This window comes from Carettochelys insculpta, chromosome 1 (genome assembly GCF_033958435.1).
Source record: "Carettochelys insculpta isolate YL-2023 chromosome 1, ASM3395843v1, whole genome shotgun sequence".
NCBI classification, from domain to species: domain Eukaryota; kingdom Metazoa; phylum Chordata; order Testudines; family Carettochelyidae; genus Carettochelys; species Carettochelys insculpta.
Genome location: NC_134137.1, coordinates 296122520 through 296149714, shown reverse-complemented (window position 1 = coordinate 296149714; position 27195 = coordinate 296122520). Strand labels below are relative to the sequence as shown.

Genomic DNA, 27195 nt, shown 5'->3' with positions numbered 1-27195 from the left:
TGGTGGTTGAGAAGGACCTGGCGGGGACCAGATCGCGCACGTGGCCAGGGGCGCGCAAGGGAGCGGCGCGCGCCGGCGCATGCGCGATCCAGGAGAAACTGCTGGAAGAGTTCCGATCTGTGGCGCCAGGCGAGCCTGACACTTATTGTGGAGCACCCACGCGGACACTTGTACAAGAATGAAAGATTATGGCTAGCCCGACTATCTAGTGCAGTAATTTTGACTTTGTGGTCCATGGACCCCTGTGGGTCTGCAAACTAAAGTTTAAGATTTCCAAAGGACCTGCACCTCCATTTGAAAGGACATAGTGGGGAGAGGGTGGGGTGGGAGGGTTAGAAGGTCAATAACCTTTGGTCTAGTGGTTTGTTAGTCTAGTATCCATGAATATCTTGGAAAAAAAAAAGCAGGCAAGTTTTAAGGATTTTTAATATGCCTCTAATCACTTAAGACAGTCAGGCCTCAGCAATACAGGAAGGCCTGTAGTGAATAAACTGTGCAGTGTCAGAGGATTTCTCTGGCACACAACCGTGTATTGAATTTATTGAACTAGCAGGCTTGTTCGTTTAATCTTACTTACCCTTCTCCCTTGTTTCCCCATTATGTATACCCTTCCTATCCTCCCATCTCCTGTATTGACAGTGCTGAAATTTGCAAACAAGCAATCCTGTAGCACCTTAAAAAAGACTAACAATTTTATTTATTAGGTGATGTTTCCAAGAATGTATTCACCGGACAATTCACTGAGGTTTTGAAGAGTTAATTACAAATTAGAGGTGGGGCTTCAGTTCCTCAATAGACCCTGACCCTTTAGAAGCAAGAATACAAGCAAAGGATTGCCTATAATCCTTCAATGCCCTTCCCACAATTCCCTCAAGTGACAAATTCTTCTACAATTGACATGAATTACTTGGAAAGACTCCAAGTATTTCAGCACAGGACCTCATATGCTCCTGGACTCCTAGGCAAGTGCAGAATCAGTAACATGGGTAACGAGCAAGTATCCCCACAGTAAAGTCAGAAAGCTAGTCACCCAGATTAATTAAAGTACCACAAGACACTCCACACATGTATACAACTTTCACTTTTTGTTGTTCCACTAGCCAGGAGAAGAACACAACAGTAAGCTCTTATTTCAATTTAAACAAACGATTCTAATCACCATCTTATAGGAATACATAGCAGTAATCACATACTCTACTACTATGTAATAAATGCAGTGTTTGAGATCCTTCAATTTCCAAAGTGCTGGCAGCAAGGCTTTAAAATTGTAAGTTTTTCAAAAATGTAAAATTAAAACATGCATGGTTTACACTTCAACTGAAGAAGTCCATGCTTTAAAAAACATTCCTCCTCCCCCCCCCCCGCCCCCATCTTGGGCAGTTAGGTAGCAATACATCAACTCAGATAAGCTTTAGAACATACACAATGAAGGCATGAGTTCTTTTCCAAAGTAATCACCACTAGGCTAAGAAACTGGGTTCACACAGGTTAAGGTCCTTAACTTACAGGCTAAAAGCGAGTCTGAAAGTTGTCAGAAACAAAGACAACACATTTTTGCAAGGTTTATTTCAGCAATACGAGATAGATTTGTTTAATTGTGAATCATGGCACTGCTTCTGTAATATCTGACATCTAAAATAACAGAAAAAAAATCAGTAAACAGAAGATGCTCTACTTGAGCTTTGATATTTGCTAACATCAGTAAACAAAACCTAGCACTAGTTATTTTCATTCTGAATACAAATTATAAAATCTAATTTAAAGATAGATGATTTGGACACATGCTGCCACACTACACTTACCTTCATTTGGTGAAGTTTTTAATCTTGTACAGATACCATACACATCTCCATAACATTCTTGTATTTTATGCAATGCATCTGTAGATCGTAGTTCCATAAGAGCACGTAGCTCTGCAAGTGTGATTCCAAAGTCTCCATGATTAGATTCTTTTACAGCATTTTTTACCCCACTGTATGCAACTGAGTTGTTAGCCATGTCACCCATGATGTATACAGTCCTTACTATGAGGAAGCAGTTCCCAAAAAAGGAACAAAATTTTCTATTTGAAATACTTCCAAAAGTAAAATAAATCCTTTAGATATGAAGACAGTCAGATGAGCAGATACATATCACCCAGAGAGAAGTGTCCGACATCAGCAACTCTTTCCAGAAAGGAATCTTGAATGTCGTCACATGGTGAGTCTTTTCTTCAAAATTAGTCAGAGGAGGTGTACAATCTAGGAGAAAACAAAGTCATTTACATCTACTAAACATTGTATTGAAAGAACATTAAATGGTCATCAAAATAGCATAAGTGTAAGTTACATTCATGCAGTATTAGATATCAACCTTCAACTTGTCCTTCAAATCCCCCAAGACCCATGTTTACCTTAATGCATTCATAAATTGTCAATTATAATAGACTGAAGTTTGCTTACATCTTGAGTCTTCAAGGTCTGTGAAATGCATACAAAGCCTTCATAACCCTGCCTAGTTCTCACATTCATGCTTACTACCCACAACCCTCAGTCCTTACATTTCCTCCATTTGTTACACCTACTTGTTTCTTACATTAGTAAACTCAGAGCTAGGATTGCCTCTTTCTATAGGTACAGCATGTAGCAGTATTGCATCGCATCTTACCATAGTCTCTGGATGTTACTAATACAAGCCAACTATAGAAGCACCAGGGAAAAAAGTTTCCACAGTACCCAGACATTGCCATCTTTCATAAACATATCACTGTGCGAAGCTTGTGGGACTGTAAAAACCTGTTCAGGTCCTGGAGTTCAGGGCTTTGTAGATTTCTCAGAGGAAAACCTGACTTAATGAGACTTCTTCCTTCCAGAACTAAATCAGATGGCCTGGCCTTCACTTTCACTTCCCCATTGTACATCTTTGTGAATTATGATCTCTTCAGTACTCAGGTAATACTGAAACATGGTTTGGATACTCCACAAGACACAAGCCTCTGAAGGATCTGGGTTCTACTTCACACACAATTTTTGTTACAAATGATAGCTATCATAAAAGGGCTTCCTATGAGCAGGCCAATTATACATTTACTTGATTCAGCATAATCTTGTTGCTTGTTCAGAGTGCACTGAATGCAGTTGCCCCCCCGCCTTCTCTCTTTTTTTTTTTTTTTTTAAAGACAGACATCTCATTCATTCACATGTTTTGTTACTTGCTTACTAGTACTCAGCCTCCCTGTTCATCTCAGGGAAACCTTTGTTCAGCTTTAATAGTATCTACACAAAAAACCTAACATTTCTGATGCAAATAAACTACAAGTGAAGAGTAAACATCTAGCAGTAAGGGAGGAAGCCATGCTAGTCTATACACTATCAAAACAAAAAGCAGTCAAGTAGCACTTCAAAGACTAGCAAAATGGTTTATTAGGTGAGCTTTCATGGGACAGACCCACTTCTTCAGACCATAGCCAGACCAGATGCAGTAGGCCTCTTCCAAAGTAACCAGAAAAAAAAAAAAGTGAACTTTGACATCACACCTGGAGAACTGCTTTAAGTAATTTGATTTTAATAAAAGTGTCTGAGCTAGCTTTCAACCTTCAGCATTACACTTAAAATAAGTGATGAAATGACAAATGTACTTTTACATTACACTTTTCAAAAGCAGGCAAGTATCATTATCCCTTGCCTCAGTTTCTCCACTGAAATGGGATTTGCCCAAGGTCACAATTGACCAAAAACCCAGGTCATGCCTCTTCAAGCTGGATATAGCATCTTACACCCAGGTATTCAGCTTAGTTTGGATCCACCTCTCTGAAGTTATTTAATTCCAAGAATTTGCTTCTAAGAGCAAGAGATGATTTTATTGCAATTAAAACAGTACAGAGAACTAAGGCAAAGTTGACTACGCATTCTGAAGTCACATGCACTGCACAACTTTAAATGAGAAAATTCTAAAGATTAAATAAAATACAGGTTGAACCTCTAACCCAAACTCTTCCAGCAAACTCCGTAATCCAGCATGATTTTAGTTAGCCAGACGGTCACTTATGGATGTGGCAAAGTTTCCCCACGGTCCCATAAAGTTTGTTTACAGCTACCAGTCCTGGTTCAATGCTGTTACTTAGCTCTAATTTATCCCTAAATATTTTTTAAGAGCCCAGTAAGCAGTGGAAGTGCCAGTAGTATGCTAGAAAACATTGACCTCATGTTGTCCAACAAATGCCCTCATCCAGCACCAGTCAGGTCCTGAGGGTGCTGGATGAGAGACTTTTAACCTGTATTAGTTCTAAACTTTAAAAAGCTTTCAATCATTTCACTGCAAAACTATTGACTTAAGGTAAATTTCAGACTACTTGCAACCAAGCTAAGTTATATTTTATAACTGCTAGAGGAAAGAACTAAGAATATATAATGCTGATGTAAGGTACCAGATTGAAGGCCTAGAAACTGACTCATTTATCCACAGAAAGGAATACAGCAGGGTATTAAAGACAGAAGTTTCCTAGATGGCCGTCAGCAACGACTTACTGTCCTTAATCTTTAGCCTTTGAGGGTCAAAGCTGGGGGCTTTATTAGTATAAACAACTCAAAAAGGCAAACTCAAGAGACACAGGTCACTACAGATCCAGCTGCATACAAATTAATGTGCATGAGACAAAAACCATAGTACCTCATTCAGCCATACCAGTTAATATAATTCAACACAAGTAAAGCCTCACCCATCCTTCCTGAGGGATTCTACTTTTTTAAATACAGGTATATGTAAGCAACACTTAGAAAATACCACTCAAGGAAAGGAAGGCTCATACTTTGGACACTCAATGAGAGATCAGACACGAACAAAAGTATTACTTTCATAAAACAGAACAAAAGAAACTGCCCTATAGAATCAGAACCAAAGGCCATCTCATTCAGTAAAATAAAAGACAGTGACCAGTATAAAATTTTTTGATGACACTTCAAGAACCACAGTAGGCAGATGGGGGATAAACATATATTCTTTCAAGACAGGATGCAACTAAGCCAATATACCACACAGGAGACAAATCTCTGAAACACCATTGGAGTTTTAGCTAAAATGATGTCTTGTCACGGAATTCTCTACTCCTGGAGCCTGCTAGAAGTTTTGTCCCAAGACAGAGCAAAGTAGAGGAGACTTGTAGACGACTTATGCTCAAGGCAAAATACAAGGGTAAAGCAGCAGTAGCACCAAGTAATTCCCCTACCTCTGAAAGCAATGAGGGGTCCTGTGGGTCTTTGCCTACAAAAGCTTATGCTCATACATTTGTTAGTCTATAAGGTGCCACAGGGCCCCTCGTTGCTTTTGCAGATCCAGACTAACACGGCTACCCCTCTGATACTTGATCCCCTACCCTTAAAAAAAAAAAAAAAATCACCATATTTAGCCAATTTACAGTACACAGTAAGAATACATACAGATGAAAGACAGGACCAAACCTCACACAGCAGTGGTCAATTTACTCAAACATTGCATGGCTGTTCAAATGAGAAAGCGTGTTAGATATCCTTTAACAACTATTTTAACAGTTCCTAATCTATATCACAAAGTTGCTTACAGGTTTTAAGGCTGAGCTGATGCTCCTCTCTGGGAAGAATTTGACCTTCAACTGAACATTATCAGAAGCCCAGCTTTACTATGGGAAAAGCCTCTCACTTAATCTAATTAGTTCAAACAGACAAGTCTGTGAACCCACAGCTGGCAATCAGGTAAGCACTGCATCTAGGTACTTGAACTCATATCTCCAAGTTTTCAAGCTTAAAAGATTAAATTTTAAAATAAGGGATATAAAAATCCTGTTTTATCTGGAGATATTTTAAAAAACCTGTGCGCACAAATTAGGTTAAAATCCTCAGGGCAGGCACTGTTCTGTTCCATGAAAGTCCTAGCACGATACAAATTGCTGTATAAAAAGCAATCCTTGTGATAAGGGAGGTCTGGGGGAAGGGGAAGATGAAAAGTTGCTTTGCTAGCAACTATTCTATATAGAAGGATAATGTCACTTCAAAATTTTGTTAGTGACTTTTTACAAAGAGTATCAAAAACCTAAAGTCATATGCATTTTTTTTAAAATATTGGAGTGTTTCCTCTGAAATTAGAACTGCTCAAAGGCCTGTGTTTTGCTTTTTGACTGTAGTATAGAAGTCCAGTTTGTTAAGTCACACACAATTGTTTATAAAGAGATGAATTTGGATCTAAATTTATACAATAATTGATATAGTTCTAACTAAATTGATACCAGAATACTTAAGACACCTGAAGGTTTCAAGTTGTCACTTGCAGTCAACTTTGAGCCTAGTATAGGCTTAGCCTTTGACTCAGCAGAGAAATAAATTGTTTATTCATTTTAACAGAGTAACAAGCAGCAACTCCGACTTGTTAAGGGGATGACAGATGTGCAGTTAAGGAATTAAGGTGTGGATGAGTACCTGGTAGTTGGGCCTAGTGGCATTAGGCATTTGTTGTATCAGATCATGTACACACTCATTAATGACTTACAATACAGGTCAGTTCTACACTGAAAAATAAGAGCTTGCAAGGCCAGTTTTGACCACACAGATGAAATGCAAACCAAGACTGAGCTTGGCTCTCCTGAAGATATGTTGCCCTGGCTCAGGGGATGAATACTACTGGTTGAACCTCTGTAGGCTGGTACCCTCAGGTCTGACCAGTGCAGAACAAGACATCGAGCACCAGGAATGATGGCTGCAAACAAACTTTATGGGATCACAAGAAACTTGGCCGCACCATGGTGAGAGGTCATCCAGCTAACTAAAATCACGTCATATTACATATGTTGCCAGATGAGTGTGTGCCAGACTAGAGAGGTTCAACCTCTTTGTTGCCTTTCAGAGAGAACACCACAAGTCCAATGGCACCTTAAACAAAAAAAACTAAAATTATGGCATATTGTTGGTCTTTAAGGTGCCATGAGGACTTCTCTTTTTTGTTGCAACAGACTATCATGACTTCCTCTGAAAAGAATAAGAAGCTTGACAAGAGATGAGAGCCACTGTCTATTAAGGAAACTGCATCAAAAGGGAGGGCTTAATCAAATTATTTCAGGCCACATGTACCCAGTGCAGCAGTCCCTAGATGGATTTAAAGAAGTGGGCAGTGGAGGGAAGCAACATCACACTCCACTTTCACCACCAACCGTTGTGCCCATCTTAGCTCATCATGCATGCTTTCTGGTCAACAAAATAGAATTTCTACAACACAGAAAACTGATACATGAGCACCGACAAAAAGATCTTCAAAATCTATTCCCTCTGCCTCCTGCCCCTTACCTCCCTGCCATGAATCCCTACTATCACCATGCACTAAAGTGAAAACCTAAAGCTGGACACCTGAAGTGATTGCTGCTGAATGTAAGTCAGCAGTCGTCAAAACCAGCACCTATACATGATCTCATTTTGGATAAAGCATCAAAACTTGCCTGCATCACTAACACATGGCTCAGTGCCATCTCTATTCTGAACCTGGCATGACCAGGCCTCACAGAAGTGTCTCAGTCCAGACAGATTTGAGAACAAAGGTGAAGTAGCAGTCCTTTTCCCCCCTCAAAATGAAGGGGATATTCCATCCAGAATTAAAGGCATTTGAATGAATGCATGCATGCATGCATGGGACCCTAAAAAAGGATTAAGATTAAAAATACTATTTCCTCCCCTTTAAAAATATGTACAATTAAATCTCATCCTACACATGCTAAACCTATACTTACAGGCTCATAAGACAAATTAATGGCTAGTTGTGGGCAATGTGTGACCTGCCATTTATTGTTTACTTCTGCCCCTGTGCTGGGTTACCAGATTCTGCTGGTTTCCATCCAAAGTTGTAGTGGTAGACAAAACTATGACACGAACATAAAGCAGACATGCATGAAGTGACTTGCATGTTGATTGCACACACTGATGTGAGAGAGCCGTGTGTGCTCCCTGTATCCAGTCAGAAGTGTGGCTATGGTTCAAACTGCACACCACAGTAAATTCTAGATATTTTAACGCAGTTTGCAGAACTACCCTATCCCAGCAGACCATCTTGGTCATGACAGTCTTGTGGCCCAGTGAGATGGAGGGCCACTCGTGTCCCTCTTACAAGCATAAGTTGTCCAATGCTGCTCTAAAAAAAAAAAAAACACACAAGTCCTATGGCACTGTATAGGCTAATATATTTTGCAGCATAAGCTTTTATAGGCAAAGACCCACTTTGTCACATGCTTGTAGTGGGGGTTTGTTCAGAGGATGATTTAAAGAGGGTGTCTCAGTAAAGGGGAGGGCCAGAGACTCCCTCTTTAAATCCTTCTCCGAACCCCCTCCCCCCATGCATCCAAGTCTTTGCCCACAAAAAGCTTATGCTCCAAAATATGTTAGCCTATAAAGGTGCCACAGGACTTCTTGATGTTTTTGAAGATACAGACTACCTCCGCTACCTCTCGGATACAATGCTGCTCTAGTCTGTTGAGCTTAACTACCAGCTTTTGCTTCTTGAAAATTCTGGGGTTTGAGTTTCTATATCTCTGGCACATAAAACTTTAGTCTGCCAAGACAGACACAGGCCAGATAGGATTGTTGCTCTGGGCTCATATGATTGTAGAGCTGAGCCAAATAAGGCAAAGGAGTTAGGTAAGGTACAGTCTTAGACAATATACATAAAAGGATATTAGAGTAGAAAGCAATGGTAGAGTGGACTGGAAAGACAGAAGGAAGACATTCAGTTCACACAGGTTCCAGTCTTCCCGTACACTTCTGACGTGGAAACACTCATGGCTTCTGGGTGTAAGAGACCCCATCAGGGCATATTCTGAAGAACATTTCTTCCTTCCCCCAGGGAAGGAAAACACATCAAATTTAAGCCGAGCGAGAAGGAGATGCAGGGCCTACTTGCAAGAATGAAACATAAGGAATTTTCTTGAGAGAAAGCACTGAAAAATATTCTTCAGCGATACCCACAATACAAACCAACTTTAGTTCACTTTATAATGCATTAGTCTTTTAACAGTGCATGCCTGCTAGTTTAAGAATGATTTAACAAGTAAATTCCCCAGCTGTTTGTTGTTTTTGGCTGCTGCTAGAAAAGAAAAAAGGTTAGCTAAACTAAATCCTTAATCGCTCATGTAATTAGTTAACTAGGTTTAGAAAAATCTAAAATCACCCAAGTGTATGGTACAAAAGCTGTAACAAGGAAAAAAAATCTAAAGTTGCCAGTTTCCCTGTAAGTCATTTTCTTATTTTGTGTAACATAATAGATGTCTCTTATTCTGGAAGATATTGGCCACAGACCGTAATGGTTATATCAGAAGAGTACTCATTTTACTTCAGTATAAACTCAGCTTTTCTAAGATTTCCATTCTAGACTTATTTTCCTCAAGAAACAGAAGTGCAAGTGAGTTCAGGGGGGCTTGCTACAAATGTAAGTGCACTCAAGTGTAGTCTCATCTTTTTGGTAATTTGGAATTGGAGTAGCATCCTTGCTTTAAAAAATATTCAGAGTAAGATGCATGAGTTTTTAAAAATATTTTTTGAATTTTGTTTCAGCATCTCATTTACTTATAAGAGACTGTATATCTGCAGTAACTTTGGAGCTCGTCCCTTGGCACTTTTAGAGGCAGTGACACAACTAACCAGCTGCAACCAAAAAAAGATATCAATCATGCAGTAAAACAACTGTGTGTGGATTTGTATTAAGGACCACCAAACAAGAAGACACCATAGATTAAGACAGTAATTTAAGCCACTTTTTTTTTCATATTAACACACACTTCATTGACATGACTGAGTCCTTACAACCAGGCTACAGTCCACCTGGCAAGCACAGACATTGGTGATGGATTGCTAAATATGGCACATGAGAAGGAACCTCAAGAGTGTGCCAGAAGTGGGTGGAACAATGTACATGATAGTCCAGTAATATTGTTTGCGACAACAGAAGATGGGTTTGAATGTTCTTCAGAAACCATACAATCACAAATGCCCACACAGAATATTTGAGGCACTGAAAGCTATAGTAAGTGGAACAAAAATTCAATGCTCACATCCAGCCCTGTTACCGACAGACAATGCTGCTGCAAGCATGACAAACAGAAGATATGAAAAATGTTTAACACTGAAGAAACAGAGGATCCAAACTCTCTCAAGCTGTTTGATGGAATTCTGTGGTTGATTGTTTTGAAAAAAATTTATTAACCAGTCTAGTTTCAAAACTTTGTGAAGATGGAAGTATCTCACCTGAAAGTATTTAATACTGAATTAAATGAGGACTGTAGGACATGTTCAGTATAGGTATCTCACAAACACTTCAGTTACACTAGTCATAATAAACTTCAGGGCTGGAGCCAAACCAGTGCACACCTAATAATGTTCTGAATAAAATCACTCCCCTAGATTGGTGGAAACCATTTGCCAGGAACCTTGAGTCCTTCAGTCTGTTCTGAAGTCAACTATTCATGGCAGTACCTTCCTCTACAGACACAATATTTTTGCTTATTTGCTCAAAGGTAGAAATCAATTAAGAGTTAAAAATGCAGGAAACTCATTTAAAGTCTGTAAGTCAAAGTGACCGTGGAAGTGGGGAAGAAGAAAGCTAGCTGTAGAGAAGTTAAGGACTTTGTACATTTAGGGTTGTGATGACTCCTGTTAAGAGTTAAAAACTTTCAGATTTTAGGAAGTTTAAGGATGGCCAGCAACTCAGCAGACTGCTACAATTAACGTGAAACGTAACATTTCAGATTCAGTTTCATAAAATGTACAAGCACAATGGCACTTGCAATGCCTAATGTACTGATGCTCTTCACACAATTAAAAAGGGTATTATGCAAAGTGTCCTGGTCATAGGTCGATGTGGGGCAGCCACCCCAGTCCTCAGTTGGAAAGGCGGCACAAACTATCTGGGGCAGGGCAGGGGTGCTGGCAACTGGAGGCAGCAGCAGCTGCTACAGCTGCAGGGCATTACCTCTCCCAGCCTCCCGTTCACCTGGTGGAGCAAGCAGCAGCTTATTCTGCTGCTGCCGCCGCCGCCCTCTGAACCACTGAGCCACACTTCACCAGGGGCAGTTGGAAGGTGAGTACAGTGTGGATATCATGGCAAACTAGGAGTCAATCCCAACTACAATGTAGGTCCATATCCTGATTTTCTAAAGCAACTAATGGAGCAAATTTATTGTACCAGATAGCTTTGATACATGAACCCTCATATCTACAAATCAATTCCCGAGACAGGGCACAGAGCCCTGAATGAAGTGCATTAGAGCTGGTAACCTTTCCAAAAAATGTTTATCTGGCCACAGAGCAAGCTTTTAGAGAAAAGGTGAGTTACACATCTGACCAAGTCAAAGCTTCTCTACTGGAAAAGTCCATTCCACCACATGTGACAAGGAAAAAAAAAAAAAAAAAAAAAAACTCCTTTATTCCCCTACCCTTCAAACTATCTACCCCAGAGTTCTCTCTCAGAAAGGGAGTAGTGCTAGCAACTTCATGAGATCTGCAGGGGTGAGCAAAATACAACTCACAGGAAACATCCAGCCCTACCACCACAATCCTGAGACCTGGCAGGAACCTCTGGCTGGCTCTGTCTGCTGCACTTATGCAGCTGAAGGGGACCAACTACAGCAGCCAGGTGCTCTCTACATGCTGCATGCCCTTGGGGAATGGGGGAGAGCTTTCACAGGCTGTCCCCACCCCCCCCAGCATATAATCTTGCAGTCCCCATTAGCCAGCTTCCAGCCAATGAGAGCTGCCTGGGCCATGCTTGCAGTACAGGCAATGGGAGGAGGGCCCCCTGTAAAGGGTGCATGGGATGCAGAGACCACCTAGGCGCTCTGGAAACAAAAAAAAACAAGTGTGTAGGTGCAGTAGGCTGCAAGCCTGCTTGAGGGTCCTACTGGGCTGCTGGTGGGGAGCTGGCCTAATGAAGACCTGCTGGGCTCAACCCTGCACCTGGCTACTGCCTCACCACTGTTCGGACACCATGGATCTAAATTTGAGCTACATTATATAAATTTGTGTCACTGAAACTGCACTACTCAGTGATATGGAACACCTACACTTTAAGCAGCACAATATACCAACCCAAGTTACCAGTTTAGATAGCATTATATCAACAGGTCATCGTCTCCAGTGGAGACGGTTACCTCCTCTCAGAGAGATGGAATACCTACATTACCATAAGAAACAAACCTGGTCAGAGTTTTCACTAGCACCATGCGCAGAAAAGCCTTAAGTGTTTAAACATTTTCTTCAGTTGAGAGCTTTAAGAGAACCCTTAAGCCACAGGATTGATATAATTGAAGTATCTTAATAATACATGTAGAAATGAAGCGCTTGTATAATGCAAGTGATTTGAACTTTTCTTTAATCTTGTTCAATACAGCTTGACCAATCAGGTACAACTGTATCTAAAAAAAGGAACAGAGGAAGCCGTGCTAGTCTATACACTATCAAAACAAAAAGCAGTGAAGTAGCACTTTAAAGACTAGCAAAATAGTTTATTAGGTGAGCTTTTGTGGGACAGACCACTTCTTCAGACCATAGCCAGACCAGAACAGACTTAAGTATTTAAATATCTTAAATATTGAGTCTGTTGTGGTCTGGCTATAGTCTGAAGAAGTGGGTCTGTTCCACAAAGGCTCACCTAATAAACTATTTTGCTAGTCTTTAAAGTGCTACTTCACTGCTTTTTGTTCCAAAAAGAGGTTACACTAAAAGCCACTATGAATTTGCAGTCTCCAGTAGACTTGGTAAAACTATGAAATAAAGATTGCTAACTAAAGCATTATATTAAAGAAACAGTTCAGAACATTGACCACTGGTATAAAAACTTAATTCCAAGCATCACTCAAAGAAAAAGCACATTGCAACTTCTGATACTTTAAACAAGGGCAAAATTTGTTCCTTGAACCACATTCTGCAACTTTTAAATTTAAGTTGTTAAACTAGTCTATGGGACTCACCTCCCTGAACTTCCCAGGTACAGGAATGCTCTTTTCCTCCTCTGCCACTACCCCACTGACCACCTATTGCATCAAAGGGAAGGAGGATCAGCAGCTCAGGTGTACTGTTCAAGTCCAAGAGAGCAGAATTCAAGCTCAATGCATTCTCATTAAGCCCTGGGGTTCCTTCTAGCAAAGAATAATTCACATGCAATTATGTAGGGCAGGAGGGCACCTACTAAATTACTACTCAAAAATATGGTCAGTCCTAGGTTAGAGGATACTGGGGGTATTTTACCTTGTGCAAGGTTGCAATGTTCTCCTACAGGAGAAAGCAGCAGAAGCAGAATTCCCAACATCATGCTCCAGCCACTCTCCCTCCCCCCAACACATTTCTATATCACATGCTATAAGTAGGGAGATACAGGAGAGAGAGTTGTGTGTTGCTTCTTCTAATTTGGGTAAGCAGCAGACCAGGATGAAGATTCTGCTCCAGAGCAGCATTCCATGTAAACTGAGCACTTGGGCAACTGCTCAAAAGAGCTCTAGCTAATGATGATTACCGGAGTTCCCATAGCCATCAGCAAATGATTCTATCTGGTGTACATTCATGAAAACATCTGCAGAGGTAACAGAAGTGGAGGGGCACAGAGGAACACTTCTCCAGAACAGTGATTGTGGCCCTGTAATTTCTCAAATTATGTACTGCTCTCTATGTAGTCTACACAGTGTAAATCAATCACATTCAAACAAAGGTTCATACAATGATTCACATTACTGGCCTTACTGAACAATTGAATCTTTTTTTGTTTTTGATTTCCTGAATTAAGTGGTTTTTCCATAGCAAAGGAATATTGTAGAGCAGTACACATGGGAAAAAACATTGTAAAATATTTAAGGTTCTTACACACATACCAAACCACATAAGAACTGAGTTACAGCACAGTGGAATATTCTCTTCTCCACCAACTCATGCACACACAGGACATGATTGAAGGTCTCAGAGCAATAGGCAGAATAGGTTATCTTTGTGCCTTTAAGACTAAAATTTTAACCCAAAAGGATTGCACAAAAAAAATGCGTGTTTGGAAGGGGGGGGGGGGTGGAAGGTGAAAGGGAAAGTTTTCCCCTAGCAGGGCACATCCACACAGTAAACAGCATCTGGGAGTGGGAACAGGAGGAAAGAGTGAAAGTGACGACAACAATGACGACGACAGAAGTATTTAGTGGACTAGCACAAAAAACCCTCTAAACCATGAATTCTCTCCCAACCCCCACGAGCTCCATCATGGACTTGTTTTGCACCTGTAACAGGAAATAATTCTGGTGAATACTTTATGTTTAAAAGTAAACCTGGAGATGTCCAAGTGCAAGCCTCCCACCTGGCAGCTGAGTGGACTACCATTGGAAATAGGTGCGAGTAAGGGAGAAAGTTGCCTTGTCCTAAGTTAGCCCTAGATTCCTTTGTAATACTCTCCTCCAAACACTGCCCCCCTTTTGTATGGCACAGGGGCTGATGTCAAGGACAGCTCATCTTCACCTCTACTGGATAAAGAAGAACGCCACTACCATCTTCAATAAGGATAGCCCAGGCTTCCTCTTGCACAGGTTGCAACAAAGCTGACATCTTAACTGGAGGTAGCCTGTGTCAGCAGTCCCACTGTTCCCAATGAGCAGTGGCCATTTTGAAGAAGGCAATTTTTTTGGGGCGTTCTGTTGGATGAAGCATAAATTTACCAACTTCTGAAAGAAGCTTTCTAATTATGCCCTGCAGAAAAGTTAATCTTTCAATGCTGAAGTCGTTTCACAAATTTCATAGTAACAGCTCAAGAAACAGATCTGCCAATGTACGAAAGATTCCTTTAAAATTAGTGCCACTGCCTGATCTGGACAAATTTCAAAAGTGGTGTCACCTACTTAAATTTATATGAGAAGCCAAAAAAAAAAACACACAAACCACACACACACACACACACCCCCCAACCAACCATTGGTTTTATATGAAGAACATTCCCCCCTTCAAATTTTCGTTTTGAAAGACTAAACTACTTGTAGGTACACACCCCATCCCCACTCCACAGTGCGCCGCCCGCTGCCCCCCCCGCCCCAGAAATTTACGTTGCATTCTAAAGTTGTTTTGAAATGGGCTCAATGGAGTTACATTTAGCACCTTTTGGTTATTTTATTCCATGTTATGCACAGTGGCAATTGTTTTAGAAAAAAATTTTTACAATGCTTTCTAGTTTAACAAGGGTGTAATTAAATGAACCATCTTTATTTCAAATTGGAACATTTGCTTGCTTGTTGCTCCTTTTATGCTTTTCACCAAAATAAAAAAAACATTAAAATATAGGATTAAACATCAAAAAAAATCCAAGTTATCTTGAAAACCATAACTGTATGTCTAGATGAAGATCCTGTCTAACAGACCACTTCAACACTGAACCTTTATTAGTAAGTCACGTTTCCTACCAGCACCTTTTCTATTTCAAAGATCTTACTTTCATTTTAGCTTGTGAATGTTAATGCAGTTTCTTACAAACTACACATTCAATGAGTCTTTTTAACCCCTTTCTAAATAATTTAAGTTTGTTACAAAAGAAAAAAAGCACACATTAACTGTGGTCCCTCCATACTGAGGAGGAAGATTGGGCAAAGTACCAAGAGGATATTTTTCAACAGCAGTATCACCTATCACTGCCAGTTTCCAGAACTGTAACCTATTATACCTGTTACAGTTACACACACAAAACAGCATCCGTTACCTAAATACTTAACCCATATAAAAGTTCTTGGTCTGCCACTTGCATAAGCTAGAGCACGAGCAAGTTTAAACATACTTCATTATTTGTTAAACGGAGTCCTGTGATGTCTTCTTGTTTTTGAAGATACAAGCTAACTTGGCTACCCCTCTGATACTCATTATTTCTGAAATTCTTACCGCCCATTTCATTTTAGGCTCAGGGCTTACATATGCTTAAATACTGCAACAGCACAGATGCCCCACTACAGCTCTTCATTGATGAATTTACTTATGCCAATGGGAGGGCTTTACCCTTGAGTGCAGGTACTTTATCTCCCCAAGAAGTGGTAGACATGTTGACCGAAGAATTCGTCCATTGACTTTGCACTGCCTGCAGCTGGGGTTTAGTGAGCTTAATTTAATTGCTAAAGTATGTGGACTTTTCCAAACATGTGATAGAAAGTTATAACAACTTAATTTATAAGCCTAGACCAAGCCCTGCTTTGGCTGGTAAATAGTTAATAAAATTTTATACCAAAAACAGACAGGACAAACAGTGTGTGCATTTCATCCAGGATTTAGGAAAAGAGATTCTCTCAGATTAACATTATAAACTATTTTTCCATGAATCAGCTAAATGTGTCCTGCTCCCTGCCCCCTTTCCAAGCTATAGATCAACTGGCTGGTGAGAAGTGATAATTTAACATCAAAGTATCCTTTAAAAAATGCATTTTCCTAACAAACTCAATGGTAACAAACATAAGCCTAAATGTATTTAAAAAAAATACTTAAAATTGTACTTTAACATAAGGTGCATTACTTACATTAAAAAAGGACACTGACCCTCTGTAATCCAAGGGAAAGTTAGTCATGACATGAAGGACTTTAAACATTAATCATCAATAAGTTATTTGTTCAGCATCATCTCCATCTAGGACACCACTTCTAGACACTGTCCAATTGATCTTCGTCTGGACCACACTCATGCATCTCTGTACAATGCAGACTGCTGGCCAAATGTTCACAGGGTAGTAAGCATCTGATTTTTGCACATAAGCATTTGACTAGCTACAGAGCTATGTGGGACCGCATGATATTTCAAACAACTGATCTGATCAGTCCATCCTGAAAAGTAATGCATGCTTGACAGAGCAGAAGAGTTTTAGTGTACCTGACCATCTCCAAGCCATTCCACTGCTCAGGAAGCTGCCCTCTTGATGGTAGGCGTAAGCTGTACCCTTGGTCAATGGTTCCAGAGGGACAGCCATGTTGGTTTATTGCTTCACCATCCAACCACCCACCACTCAGTCCTACAGCACCCTAAAAACTGAATGTTATTACATGAGCTTTCCTTCTTCTCCTACCCAATCAAAAAAATAGGAAGGATTCTTTCAAAGACAGGTTCCCCTCACTCCAAAAAGAGCCCTGTTCACACAGCTGTTACTGCTTTTGGAAAAGTCTCTTCCTGAAACACAATTGCAGGAGATTATGCAAATGAAACAAGGGATTTGTAAAATCAGCACTTCACTGACTTTTCAGTCTCCCTTATTTGCATTTCTCCTCCAAAGTTAGTGTAGATGCAGCCAGCCTGTTTTCTTGATCGGTGGCAACTTTTCTCCACTTCTTGGAAGAGACATTCATCAACATAGATCTAAGCGTTTCATAATGGAGGTCTTCAAACTGGTACACACATGAATTCTTCTACAAGTTCTCTCTAGCCCAGCACTCTCAAAAAGCAACATCCATAATCCAGTATGATTTTAGTTAGACAGATGGCTACTTAGCCTTGTGGTCAAGTTTCCTGTGGTCCCATAAAGTTTTATAGCCACTATTGTGGGCTCTCAGTGTTCTGTGCTGCTATTTAGCTGTTGTTTTTTTACCCCTAAATGTCTAAGACAGGAGTAGGTGTTGGAAGCATTAGTAATGCTGCTAGACTATATTGACTGCTTGTGGTCTAGCACAGGAGTGAGCGAACTTTTTACATCAGGACCCACTTTTCATCCCTGCAATTAACAGGCCCCCACCACCACCCATACCCTGTGTAACATAATCCAAATGGACATTTTGGTTATAACCACACAAAAACCCTTTTGGCACATGTAAAAATGTAAGTATATAGAAAGTAAAAATGTTAATCTGTATATGAATGTGAATACAGACAAAAACAGTAACATGACATTTCTAATTAGGTGGATGAACTTGAAACAGCCAGTTGTGCTGTAGCCCCCTTATGAAATTTCACTGCCCCCCCAGTGGGCCCATCCCCCATTTTGCACACTCCAGGTCTAGTAAATTCTCATTAAGCATTGGTTAGGTCCCTGTAATACATTTATGACCTTTAGACTGTTGCAGATGCCTCAAGCACCCTCAGAATAAGGAGAGGGTCTTCAAAAGCAGAATCAAATGCCCTCCAGTAAGATATTTCCAACTTTCCAATTGCCACTTGCTGTGGTAGATTGCTCACGAGACATGTATTGAGCATGTCTGCTTTGTAAACCTGCCATTTATTCAAGCATTCATACATAAAGCTGTGTGATAGAATGGCAGGCTCATGCTCCATGTGCTTACACACAGTTATATTGAAATCACCAATTCACCATTTAAAAAATTAATGGCCACATGTATTGTTTTCCCCACATTTGGTATCAGCTATGAATCCTTTAAAACTTCTACGTACTCCAGAACAAAAAGGGTTCTCTGTAAATATTTAACACCTGCTACTGTTGAAATCAACACTTCTGCTTTTCTCAGCATTACATATTTTGCACCTTTTAGGGGTCCGCAGGTGGATTCGCTTCTGCGGATAGACAAGACAAAGCCATTGTTTCTGCTAAACTTTGCTCATCTCCAATCTCATTCATGGTTTCTATTTCTCTGACCTTATTCTCTGCATCAACCATCCCGGACACTTCCCCACCCATTAGAACAGGGATGGGCAAGAAGTTTTGCAGGTGGGCCATTCCAAAAATATTTTAAGTAGTCACAGGCTGCACTGTTCTACTACACTAAATGGAGAGGATACGAGGGCTGGGACAGAGCTTAGGTACAGGAGGGTGCTCCAGGCAGGACTGGGATGCAAGGTCTGTGACGGTTTTGGTACAGAAGATGGTGTGACACCTGGGATGGGCTTTAGGTGCAGGAGGGGGTTGTGACCTTGGACAAGTAGGGTGTGTAAAGGAGTGCCAGATTCAGGAGAGAGGCAACTACAGTAGGAAGCTCCTGGCCAGTGACCCAGAAAGCTGCTCAAGCAGGCTGCCTGCCTGCCTGCCATAGCTCCACATGCTGCTAAAGTTGCCAGCTGCTGGGGCAAGTGTGTCTCAGCACAATCCTTGGAGGGTTGGGGGTGCACAGGAGTTTTCATGCACCCGCAGAAACTGGCCAACAATCATTGTAAGGACGATGCTAGGTGTAGGGGGCAGCATGCAGGGCAGCCCCCCCCCATCCCCCAGGAGGCATGCAGACATGCTTGCCCCAGCAGCTGACCACTCAGAGGGGTGTAAGGCTGTGACAGGCAGGAAGCCTGCTTGTGCACCCCACTGGGCTGTGCAATATTAGCAGCACAGAGAATCATTGCAGACCAGATTAAAGGTTTTGTTGGTGTATTTTTGCTCAACCCTTCATTCAAGCCTCTGTAAGGCAATTTATGAATGCCAGCTGAGGTACAGTTTGCAATAGCAAAAAAAAAAATTCACTTCATTTCTCCTTTCAATCTTTTGACAACTCATAGCAACATTCTTGATGCAGCACTTGACAGAGTACACGATGTCCTATGCATGGAGGTCTTTTGGGTCCATGCACCCACTTAGTGAGCATATTGATGGGAAGTTAAGCGATAAATTAGGACAATTTCTTACCTGTCTCCAGTATTTCCTATAAGCTGGGCACTTGTGCGTCCACTCAGGAGGGCTCCAAAAGCCACTCAGCTGCTGTTTAGAAGAACACCCAAAGCCAGGGTTTTATGTTCCTACTGGTGGTGCACATAAGAAATTTATCCCACACACGAGCTGGGTCTACTCCATAAAGTTCTGTCTACAGAAGTCACTGCCAGAATTCTGCCAACAGAACCTCTGTCTACAGAACACATCCACATCTAATAGGGGCTCCCCCTGTCAACAGAGAGCAGTCAGAGTGCCAAGCCTTCTGTTGACAGAACAGCCAACTGGAAGTTCTGCAAAGAAGGGCTACCAGGTGAACTGGAAGCCCTCTGTCAGAGGGCCCCCTGAAGCGTCTTCCCTGTTTTTCTGTCAGAGGTGCTATGCCTCAAACTTTCAAGACCTAACTCTACATGGAAAAGAGAGAGAAGTTACTCACCGTAATAACAGTGGTTCTTCGAGATGTCCCCCCATGGGTGCTCCACAATAGGTGTCGGGCTCACCCGGCGCCGCAGATTGGAATTCTTCCGGCAGTTTCTCCTGGATCACGCATGCGCCAGCGCGCGCCGCTCCCTTGCACGTCCCCAGCCACATGTGCGATCTGGTCCCCGCCAGTTCCTTGACCAACCACCTCGGATGCTCCTGAAAAACACTAAACAGAGATCCGAAGCGGGGAGGATGGGCGGGTGGTGGAGCACCCACGGGGACACATCTCAAAGAACCACCGTTACTACGGTGAGTAACTTCTCTTTCTTCTACGAGTGTCCCTGTGGGTGCTCCACAATAGGTGACTACCCAGCAGTAACCCAAGTAAGGTGGTGGGTAAATCGGTTTATGTGCAGCTTGCCCCCAAAAGGACTGCTGTCAGACGGGTGTCCTCTTGGTAAACCCGATGTAGTGCATAATGTTTGGCGAAAGTGTCATAGGATGACCAAGTCGCCGCTCTACAGATGTCCTTTAACGCGATGCCCTTGAAGAAGGCTGTTGACACCGCCACCACCCTGGTGGAGTGAGCCCTAGGCGGGGCCAGCAAAGGAATCTTTCAAAGTTTGTAGCACATTTTTATGCAGGACACAATGTGCTTTGAGATTCTCTGTGAAGAGAGACCCTCTCCTTTTCGCCTGGGAGCGAGAGAGACTAGAAGTCTGTCCGTTTTATGGAAGGACTTAGTTCTGTCTATGTAGAAGGCCAACGCCCTCCTCACGTCCAGGAGATGTGAGCGTGCCTCCTTGCTGGAGCTGTGAGGCTTCGGGTAAAACGAGGGTAAAACTATTGGTTCGGTAAGGTGGAACTCTGAAGAAACTTTCGGAACAAAGGCTGGGTGCAGCTGTAAAGTTACCGCCTCACTTGAGAATACTGTGCAGGGCGGCATTGCCATAACTGCTGCGAGCTCACTCGCCCTGCGAGCTGATGTAATTGCAAAGAGGAAGGTTGTTTTTATCGTAAGGAGACGTAGGGGAACTGTGGCTAAGGGTTCAAACGGTGGGCCCGCTAGCATGCTGAGCGCCAGGTCCAAGATCCACAATGGTGGAAGCGGTTTCTGAGGGGGGTACAGGTTTACCAGCCCCTTCAGGAACCTGGTAACGATAGGATCGGCAAATACCGTGGGCCCTTCCTCTGCATCCCAAAAAGCAGATATAGCGGCAAAGTGGACTTTTAGCGAGGATAGAGAAAGCCTGCCCCTCTTGAGGTCCAATAAGTATTCTAGTATTACAGGTATAGGAACGTCAAGGGGAGCTAACTGCTTGGCAGAACACCAGGCAGTGAATCGAGTCCATTTCTGCTTGTAGATCTTCCTGGTGGAGGTCCTTCGGCTACTTTCCAGGACTTGTTGCACTCCCTCCGTACATGTGCTTTCTAGGGAGCTGAGCCATGGATTAGCCATGCTTGTAGGCGCAGACCTTGAGGGTGTGGGTGCACTATGGACCCCTGGGCCTGCGTGACTAGGTCCGGCACCACCGGAAGGGGGAGCGGTGGGTGGTCCAACATGTGCAGAAGCAAGGGGAACCATTGCTGTCGATCCCACGTTGGGACTACTAGAATCATGCGGGCTCTCTCCCTTCTGGCTTTCTGCAAGGCCTTGTGGATGAGCACTGTGGGGGGGGGGGGGGGGGGAGAACGCGTAAAGTTGGGGGCCCTTCCATGAAATCGCGAATGCGTCCCTCAAGGACCCCTGCCCCAATCCTGCCCTGGAGCAGTACTGGGGGCACTTCTTGTTGTGCTGAGTGGCAAACAGGTTGATCTGGGGAAACCCCCATGTGTGAAAGATCGGTTGTAGCAGATCGGAGCGGATCTGCCATTCGTGCGTGAGTGCGAAGCGCCTACTCAGCTGGTCTGCTTTCACGTTGTGAGCACCCGGCAAATACGAGGCTTTCAATGTTATATTGTTGGCGATGTACCAGTTCCACAGCCGGACTGCTTCCGCACATGGGCATGGGATCAGGCTCCCCCTTGTCGATTTATACAAAAACATAGTGGAGGTATTGTCTGTATTGATCCCGACTATTTTGCCCCGTATGTGGTCTCGAAAATGTTTGCAGGCGTTAAATATACTGTAGCTCAGAGCAGTGTTCATGTGCATTGACTGTTCCGCAGTGGACCATAGTCCTTGCGTCACCTTGTCGCTGATGTGTGCTCCCCATCCTATATGGGAAGCGTCGGTAGTAAGAAAAATAGAGATTTCTGGTTGGTGAAAGGGTACACCTGTTAGCAGGTTCTTGGGGTTTACCCACCACTGCAGGGATCTGCACACCTCTGTCGTGGGCGATACCACCCTGCAGACAGACAGCGTGGGATGCCGGTTTGTAGACACTCGCCAGCCAATGTTGTAGGCTGCGCATGTACAATCTGGCTTTTTACACCACAAACGTCTCCACTGCCATGTGGCCCAGCAGCTGCAAGCACATTAAGACCGGCACCGTGGGGCTGTATGTAAAGACATGCACCAGCGAACTGATGGCGCGAAAGCAGGTATCGGGTAGATACACCCTTGCTGCAATACAGTTTATACGTGCCCCTATAAATTCTGTCGTGTGGGGTCGGTCTTTGACTTTGCGAGGTTGGTGACTAGGCCCAGCAAAGAAAACATGTCTGCTGTTACGCGTATCATGCGTAGGACCTCTGCCTTTGAGGCCCCTTTTAATAGGCAGTCGTCCAGGTATGGGAATATAAATATCTCCTGTCTGTGCAGGTAGGCTGACACCACCGCCAGGGTTTTGGTAAAGACTCTGGGGGCCGAGGAGAGGCCGAACGGGAGAACGTTGTACTGGAAATGCTCCTTGCCGACCATAAAGCAGAGGAAGCGCCTGTGTGCCAGGTGGAACATTATATGAAAGTAAGCATCTTGTAAGTCGAGGGCTGCAAACCAATCTCCATCATCCAGTGCCATGAGTATGGAGGCGACTGTGATCTGAAAACGTTGTTTGCGCAAGTACCGGTTGAGGCCCCGAAGATCTAAGATGGGCCTCCGGCCTCCTGTTTTCTTCTCTGCGAGGAAGTAGCGTGAATAAAAGCCTTTCCCCTGGAATTGCTCCGGCACTCTTTCCACCGCCCCTATGAACATAAGATGGTCCACCTCCTGTTTGAGTCTCGCCTCATGGGAAGCGTCACGAGGTGGGGCCTGGGAGGAGGTTTTGGCAGTGGGAGTGACTGGAAGGGGATCGCGTAACCCGTGGCTATGATCTCCATTTGTCTGTGGTGATCTTTTGCCATTGGGAATGAAACGGTCAGAGGCGATGATGGAACATGAGTTGGGAATGGCACTGCGCGATGGTGGTGATAGCACAGCCCTCGACATGCCCGTCAAACTTGTTGCCTTTGGGCCTGCCCCGAGGATGCATGGCTTTGTTGAGAACGTCGCCTGGGAGTTCTGTACGGTTGCTGCTGTTGATGTCGTCCTTGGTCGTAGCCCCATTGGTACTGAGCACGCTGTGGTTGGTACAGGTATCGTCTTTGAGGGTAATATTTTTTCTTCCTATGTGGAGGGGTGTAAATACCCAGAGTTCTAAGTGTAGCTCTGGAGTCCTTACTGGAGTGGAGGACTGAGTCGGTTGAGTCTGCAAACAACTTCTGCGTGTCAAAGGGAAGATCCACAATCTTCCCATGCAGATCCCTTGGGATACCTGATGTCTGGAGCCAGGATTCTCTACGCATGACCACTGCTGTAGCCGTTGAGCGTGCCACCGTGTCCGCCACATCCAGGGCGATCTGGACTCCCGTCCTCGAAGCTGCGTAGCCCTCTTGCACAATTGCCTTTAGCACCGGCTTCTTATCTTCCGGAAGAGAATCCATGAGAGAAGTAAGCCTGGAGTAATCATCAAAATTATGATTCGCTAGATGTGCTGCATGGTTTGCCATTCTCAATAGCAGGGTGGAGGAGGAATATACCTTCCTGCCAAACAGCTCTAGCTACTTGGCATCTTTGTCTGAACCCCCCCAATTTGTACTGAGAAGTCTTTGATCTCTACCGAGACGATTCTACCACCAATGAGTTTGGTTGTGGGTGACCGAAAAGGAACTCCATGCCCTTCGCTGAGACGAAGTACTTCTTATCCGCTCTCTTGTTCATAGGCGGAGCAGAGGCCAGGGTCTGCCATATGGTAGTGGCAGACTCCATAATGGCTTCGTCCAGCGGGATAGCAATTTTGGATGAAGCCGGGGGTCTCAAATTTTTCAGGAGTTTGTGATGTTTCTCCTGCACTTCTGCCATGTGGATGTCTTGCGTGAAAGCCACCCTTTTAAACAGCTCCTGAAACTGTCTGAGGTCATCCGGTGGAGCAACGTCCCCAGGGGCCGTGGCCTCGTCAGGGGAGGACGAGGAGGAACCACTAGGGTAAACCTCCCTCGAACTCTCATGTTCCTGTGGTCGATGGTACACCTGCTCGCTGGAGGATTGCGAAGGAAAGTCTCAGGGTTCTAAAATTAACTCTCCTTGAGATAGCTGTGTTTCCGTCCCCGGCCAGGAGTGTCCACGGGGGTATTGGACGGCCGGGGGGGGACCTGCCCCTAGGTGTAGGCCTGGGGTGTCTATGTCCAGCCTGATAAGAACGACCATGGCAGCACGGACCCGGGGACGGAGACCTGGACCACTCTTGGCATGCGTACCCCCGATGGCTGGGAGAGAGAGATCTCCGCGACGATACAGATAACGGTGAAGCTGGTTTGTGATAGTACTCCAAGGGATCCAATCCCAGAAAGGGCGAAGGTGGCCCAAGCCATGGTGTCGTAGGTTGGAGGAATGGAGGCGGCGGCTCTGGATAGGCCAGTGGAGACCCAGATCTTCTAGGTGGCGTGTGCAGCATAAGGGGAGGGCTTGTTGATAGCAGCATTGCAGCCCTGTCCGGAGAAGGGCTGCGGTGCCAGGTTTTTGCTCTTGCCTTTCCCCTCCCCTGGGGGGCTGGCACCGCCCCCTCCCATGCCGGAGATCTCGGTCCCGCTGTTGGCCCGCTCAGCTGCGGTGCCGTGCAGATAACGTCCTCCGGTGCCTGCAGGCTCCGTGCCTGTTGGCCCCGCACCGCTGGTGCCGCAGGGGTCGGTGCCGCTGGTTCCGGCGCTTGCCTGGCCGCCGCTCTAGGTGCCGCGCGTGCCGGCTTTTTTTGTAATCGGAGGCTCAGCCTCTGCCACATGCGCTGCCACTTGTTTGAGTATGCAGCTGGGGGCTGTGTGCTCCGCCCATCCCGCTCACTGAGACCACCGGCAGGGATAAGGCTGGGGAGAGCTTCCTCCTTTTCTGCACCAAGGGGGTGAGGGAAGCCGCCTTCCTTTTGTGGAGCCCAGAGGACTCCTCCGGTTGAGGCCTCTCCGGCAAGTCGGGCTGGAGAGCCTTATCAAACAGGAGCATTTTAAACCGCATTTCTCTTTCCTGGCCCTGGCTGTGAGCTTCGCACAGCGGGAACACTTCTGGGTAACATGTGATTCCCCCAGGCACCGAATGCATTCACTATGCCCATCAGAGGCCGGCATAGCTTCGTGGCAGGACTCTCACTTTTTTTGCCTGAAGAGGACATCATGGTGAGTCTTTTTGTTGTTAATAGGGCACTTAGCAGTTAATTCATGCCCGTTTACCCGTCGTGGACACCGGCCTGCAGCAGCGGGAGGCCTACTGGCCTTCATGTCCACGCATCTTCTCCGCTCCTCTCTCTCTATTTTTTTTTTTTTTTTTTTTTTATACTCTTGCTCTCTCTCTCTTTTTTTTCTTTTTAGAAAGAAAAGAAAAAAAACTTACACGTAAAACTCTAGCTAATCTGACTCTGGCCGTAGCCTGAGCAGATTCCGTCTGCAGCCGATGGCAGTTGAGAAGGAACTGGCGGGGACCGGATTGCGCACGTGGCCGGGGACGCGCAAGGGAGTGGCGCGCGCTGGCGCATGCGCAATCCAGGAGAAACTGCTGGAAGAATTCCGATCTGTGGTGCCAGGCGAGCCCGACACCTATTGTGGAGCACCCACAGGGACACTTGTAGAAATTGTGTTCTGTCGACAGATTCTAGACAGAATGCATTTGTAGTGTGGACGCTCCCTAGTTTTGTTGACAGGCCTCTTATGTAGGCAATTGTAGACAGCTACGGATGGAAAAGATTAGAGGAAACATTGCCTCACATATTTCAACTGTTTCAGGCTTACTATAGAAGCAGCATTCTTCAAGTTCATATTTAAAATAGGGTAAGTCTCATTTGTTCCAGCACTTCCATTTTTTCCTCCCCTGCTGCTCAATGTACTTCTCTAAGATCAAATTCAGTTTAAGGTGATTCTAATACCATGCAAGGTGACAAGCAATGTGTTTTACTTCATCCCCAGCACTGGCACAGTCCAAAAAGTTTCAGCTACTAGTAGTAGTCTTCTCTCCACTGATAACTTTTAGACATAAAGATGACACTAAAGGGGGGAATTTTGTGAGAAATTACTTTGGGGTTGCAATTCCTTGTTTTATATAGTGCACTTTACGTAACTATGTTCATACCATTTATAGATGGGTTCTAGAAATTTAAAAAGGTCAGCATCCAGTATAATCAGTAGCTCCTTACAACTCTTCACATAATACAAGTACAAAACACTTCCACCGAACTGCCCCCCGCCCCTTTTTTTGGGTGGTGATACATGTGAAGCACTCCTGTTTCAAAGAGATATTAAATGCTTATCAAGTACTGTGCGCCGAGCATTTTCTGATAATACTGTTAACTGAGAATCATGTTTTCCTATGTTTGGGTACATGCTTGACATGTCTGTGTTAAAGTATGAAGTTAATTTTTTAAACACTCACATCTAAGTTCTTGTTCTAGATTTATCACATTTGGTAATCACACTGTTCATGAAAAAAGGCTTTCAAAATGAAACTCAAAACTGACCCATTTCTGACATCCACATAGAATTTCCACCACCTGGAAGGCCTGTAACAGGGAGCAGGAAGTCCTCACCTGTCATGTCAGGGAGAGCGACACCCTTAAATCTATGGCTGTGGAATTGTATAAACCACACTACACCTGCTTATGATTAGCTTACCCATGGAACCGCATGTTTCCAGAGACTTATTCACCGCTGCTAAATTTAATTAAAAGGATAACTAAAAATTCAGCAAAAGCTTTCCTAGTAGTTTTCTACGTAAGCAAGTACTGCAGTTGATACATTGCCCAACAGCAATCATGAATAAAAAGCCCTGTGTG

At 43.8% G+C, this 27195-nt stretch overlaps 1 protein-coding gene across 5 annotated transcripts in view; it reads right to left on the bottom strand.

Annotated features, from left to right (window-relative positions):
• Nucleotides 1–27195, bottom strand: part of ATP2B1 (ATPase plasma membrane Ca2+ transporting 1) — a 120115-nt gene that overhangs the window by 66040 nt on the left and 26880 nt on the right. For all 5 annotated transcript variants that reach the window (XM_075012030.1, XM_075012039.1, XM_075012044.1 and 2 more), the window contains exon 2: nt 1803–2240. In XM_075012030.1, coding sequence (XP_074868131.1) covers nt 1803–2007 — 205 coding nt within the window. In that variant the 5' untranslated portion in view covers nt 2008–2240. The remainder of the gene's footprint in view (nt 1–1802; nt 2241–27195) is intronic.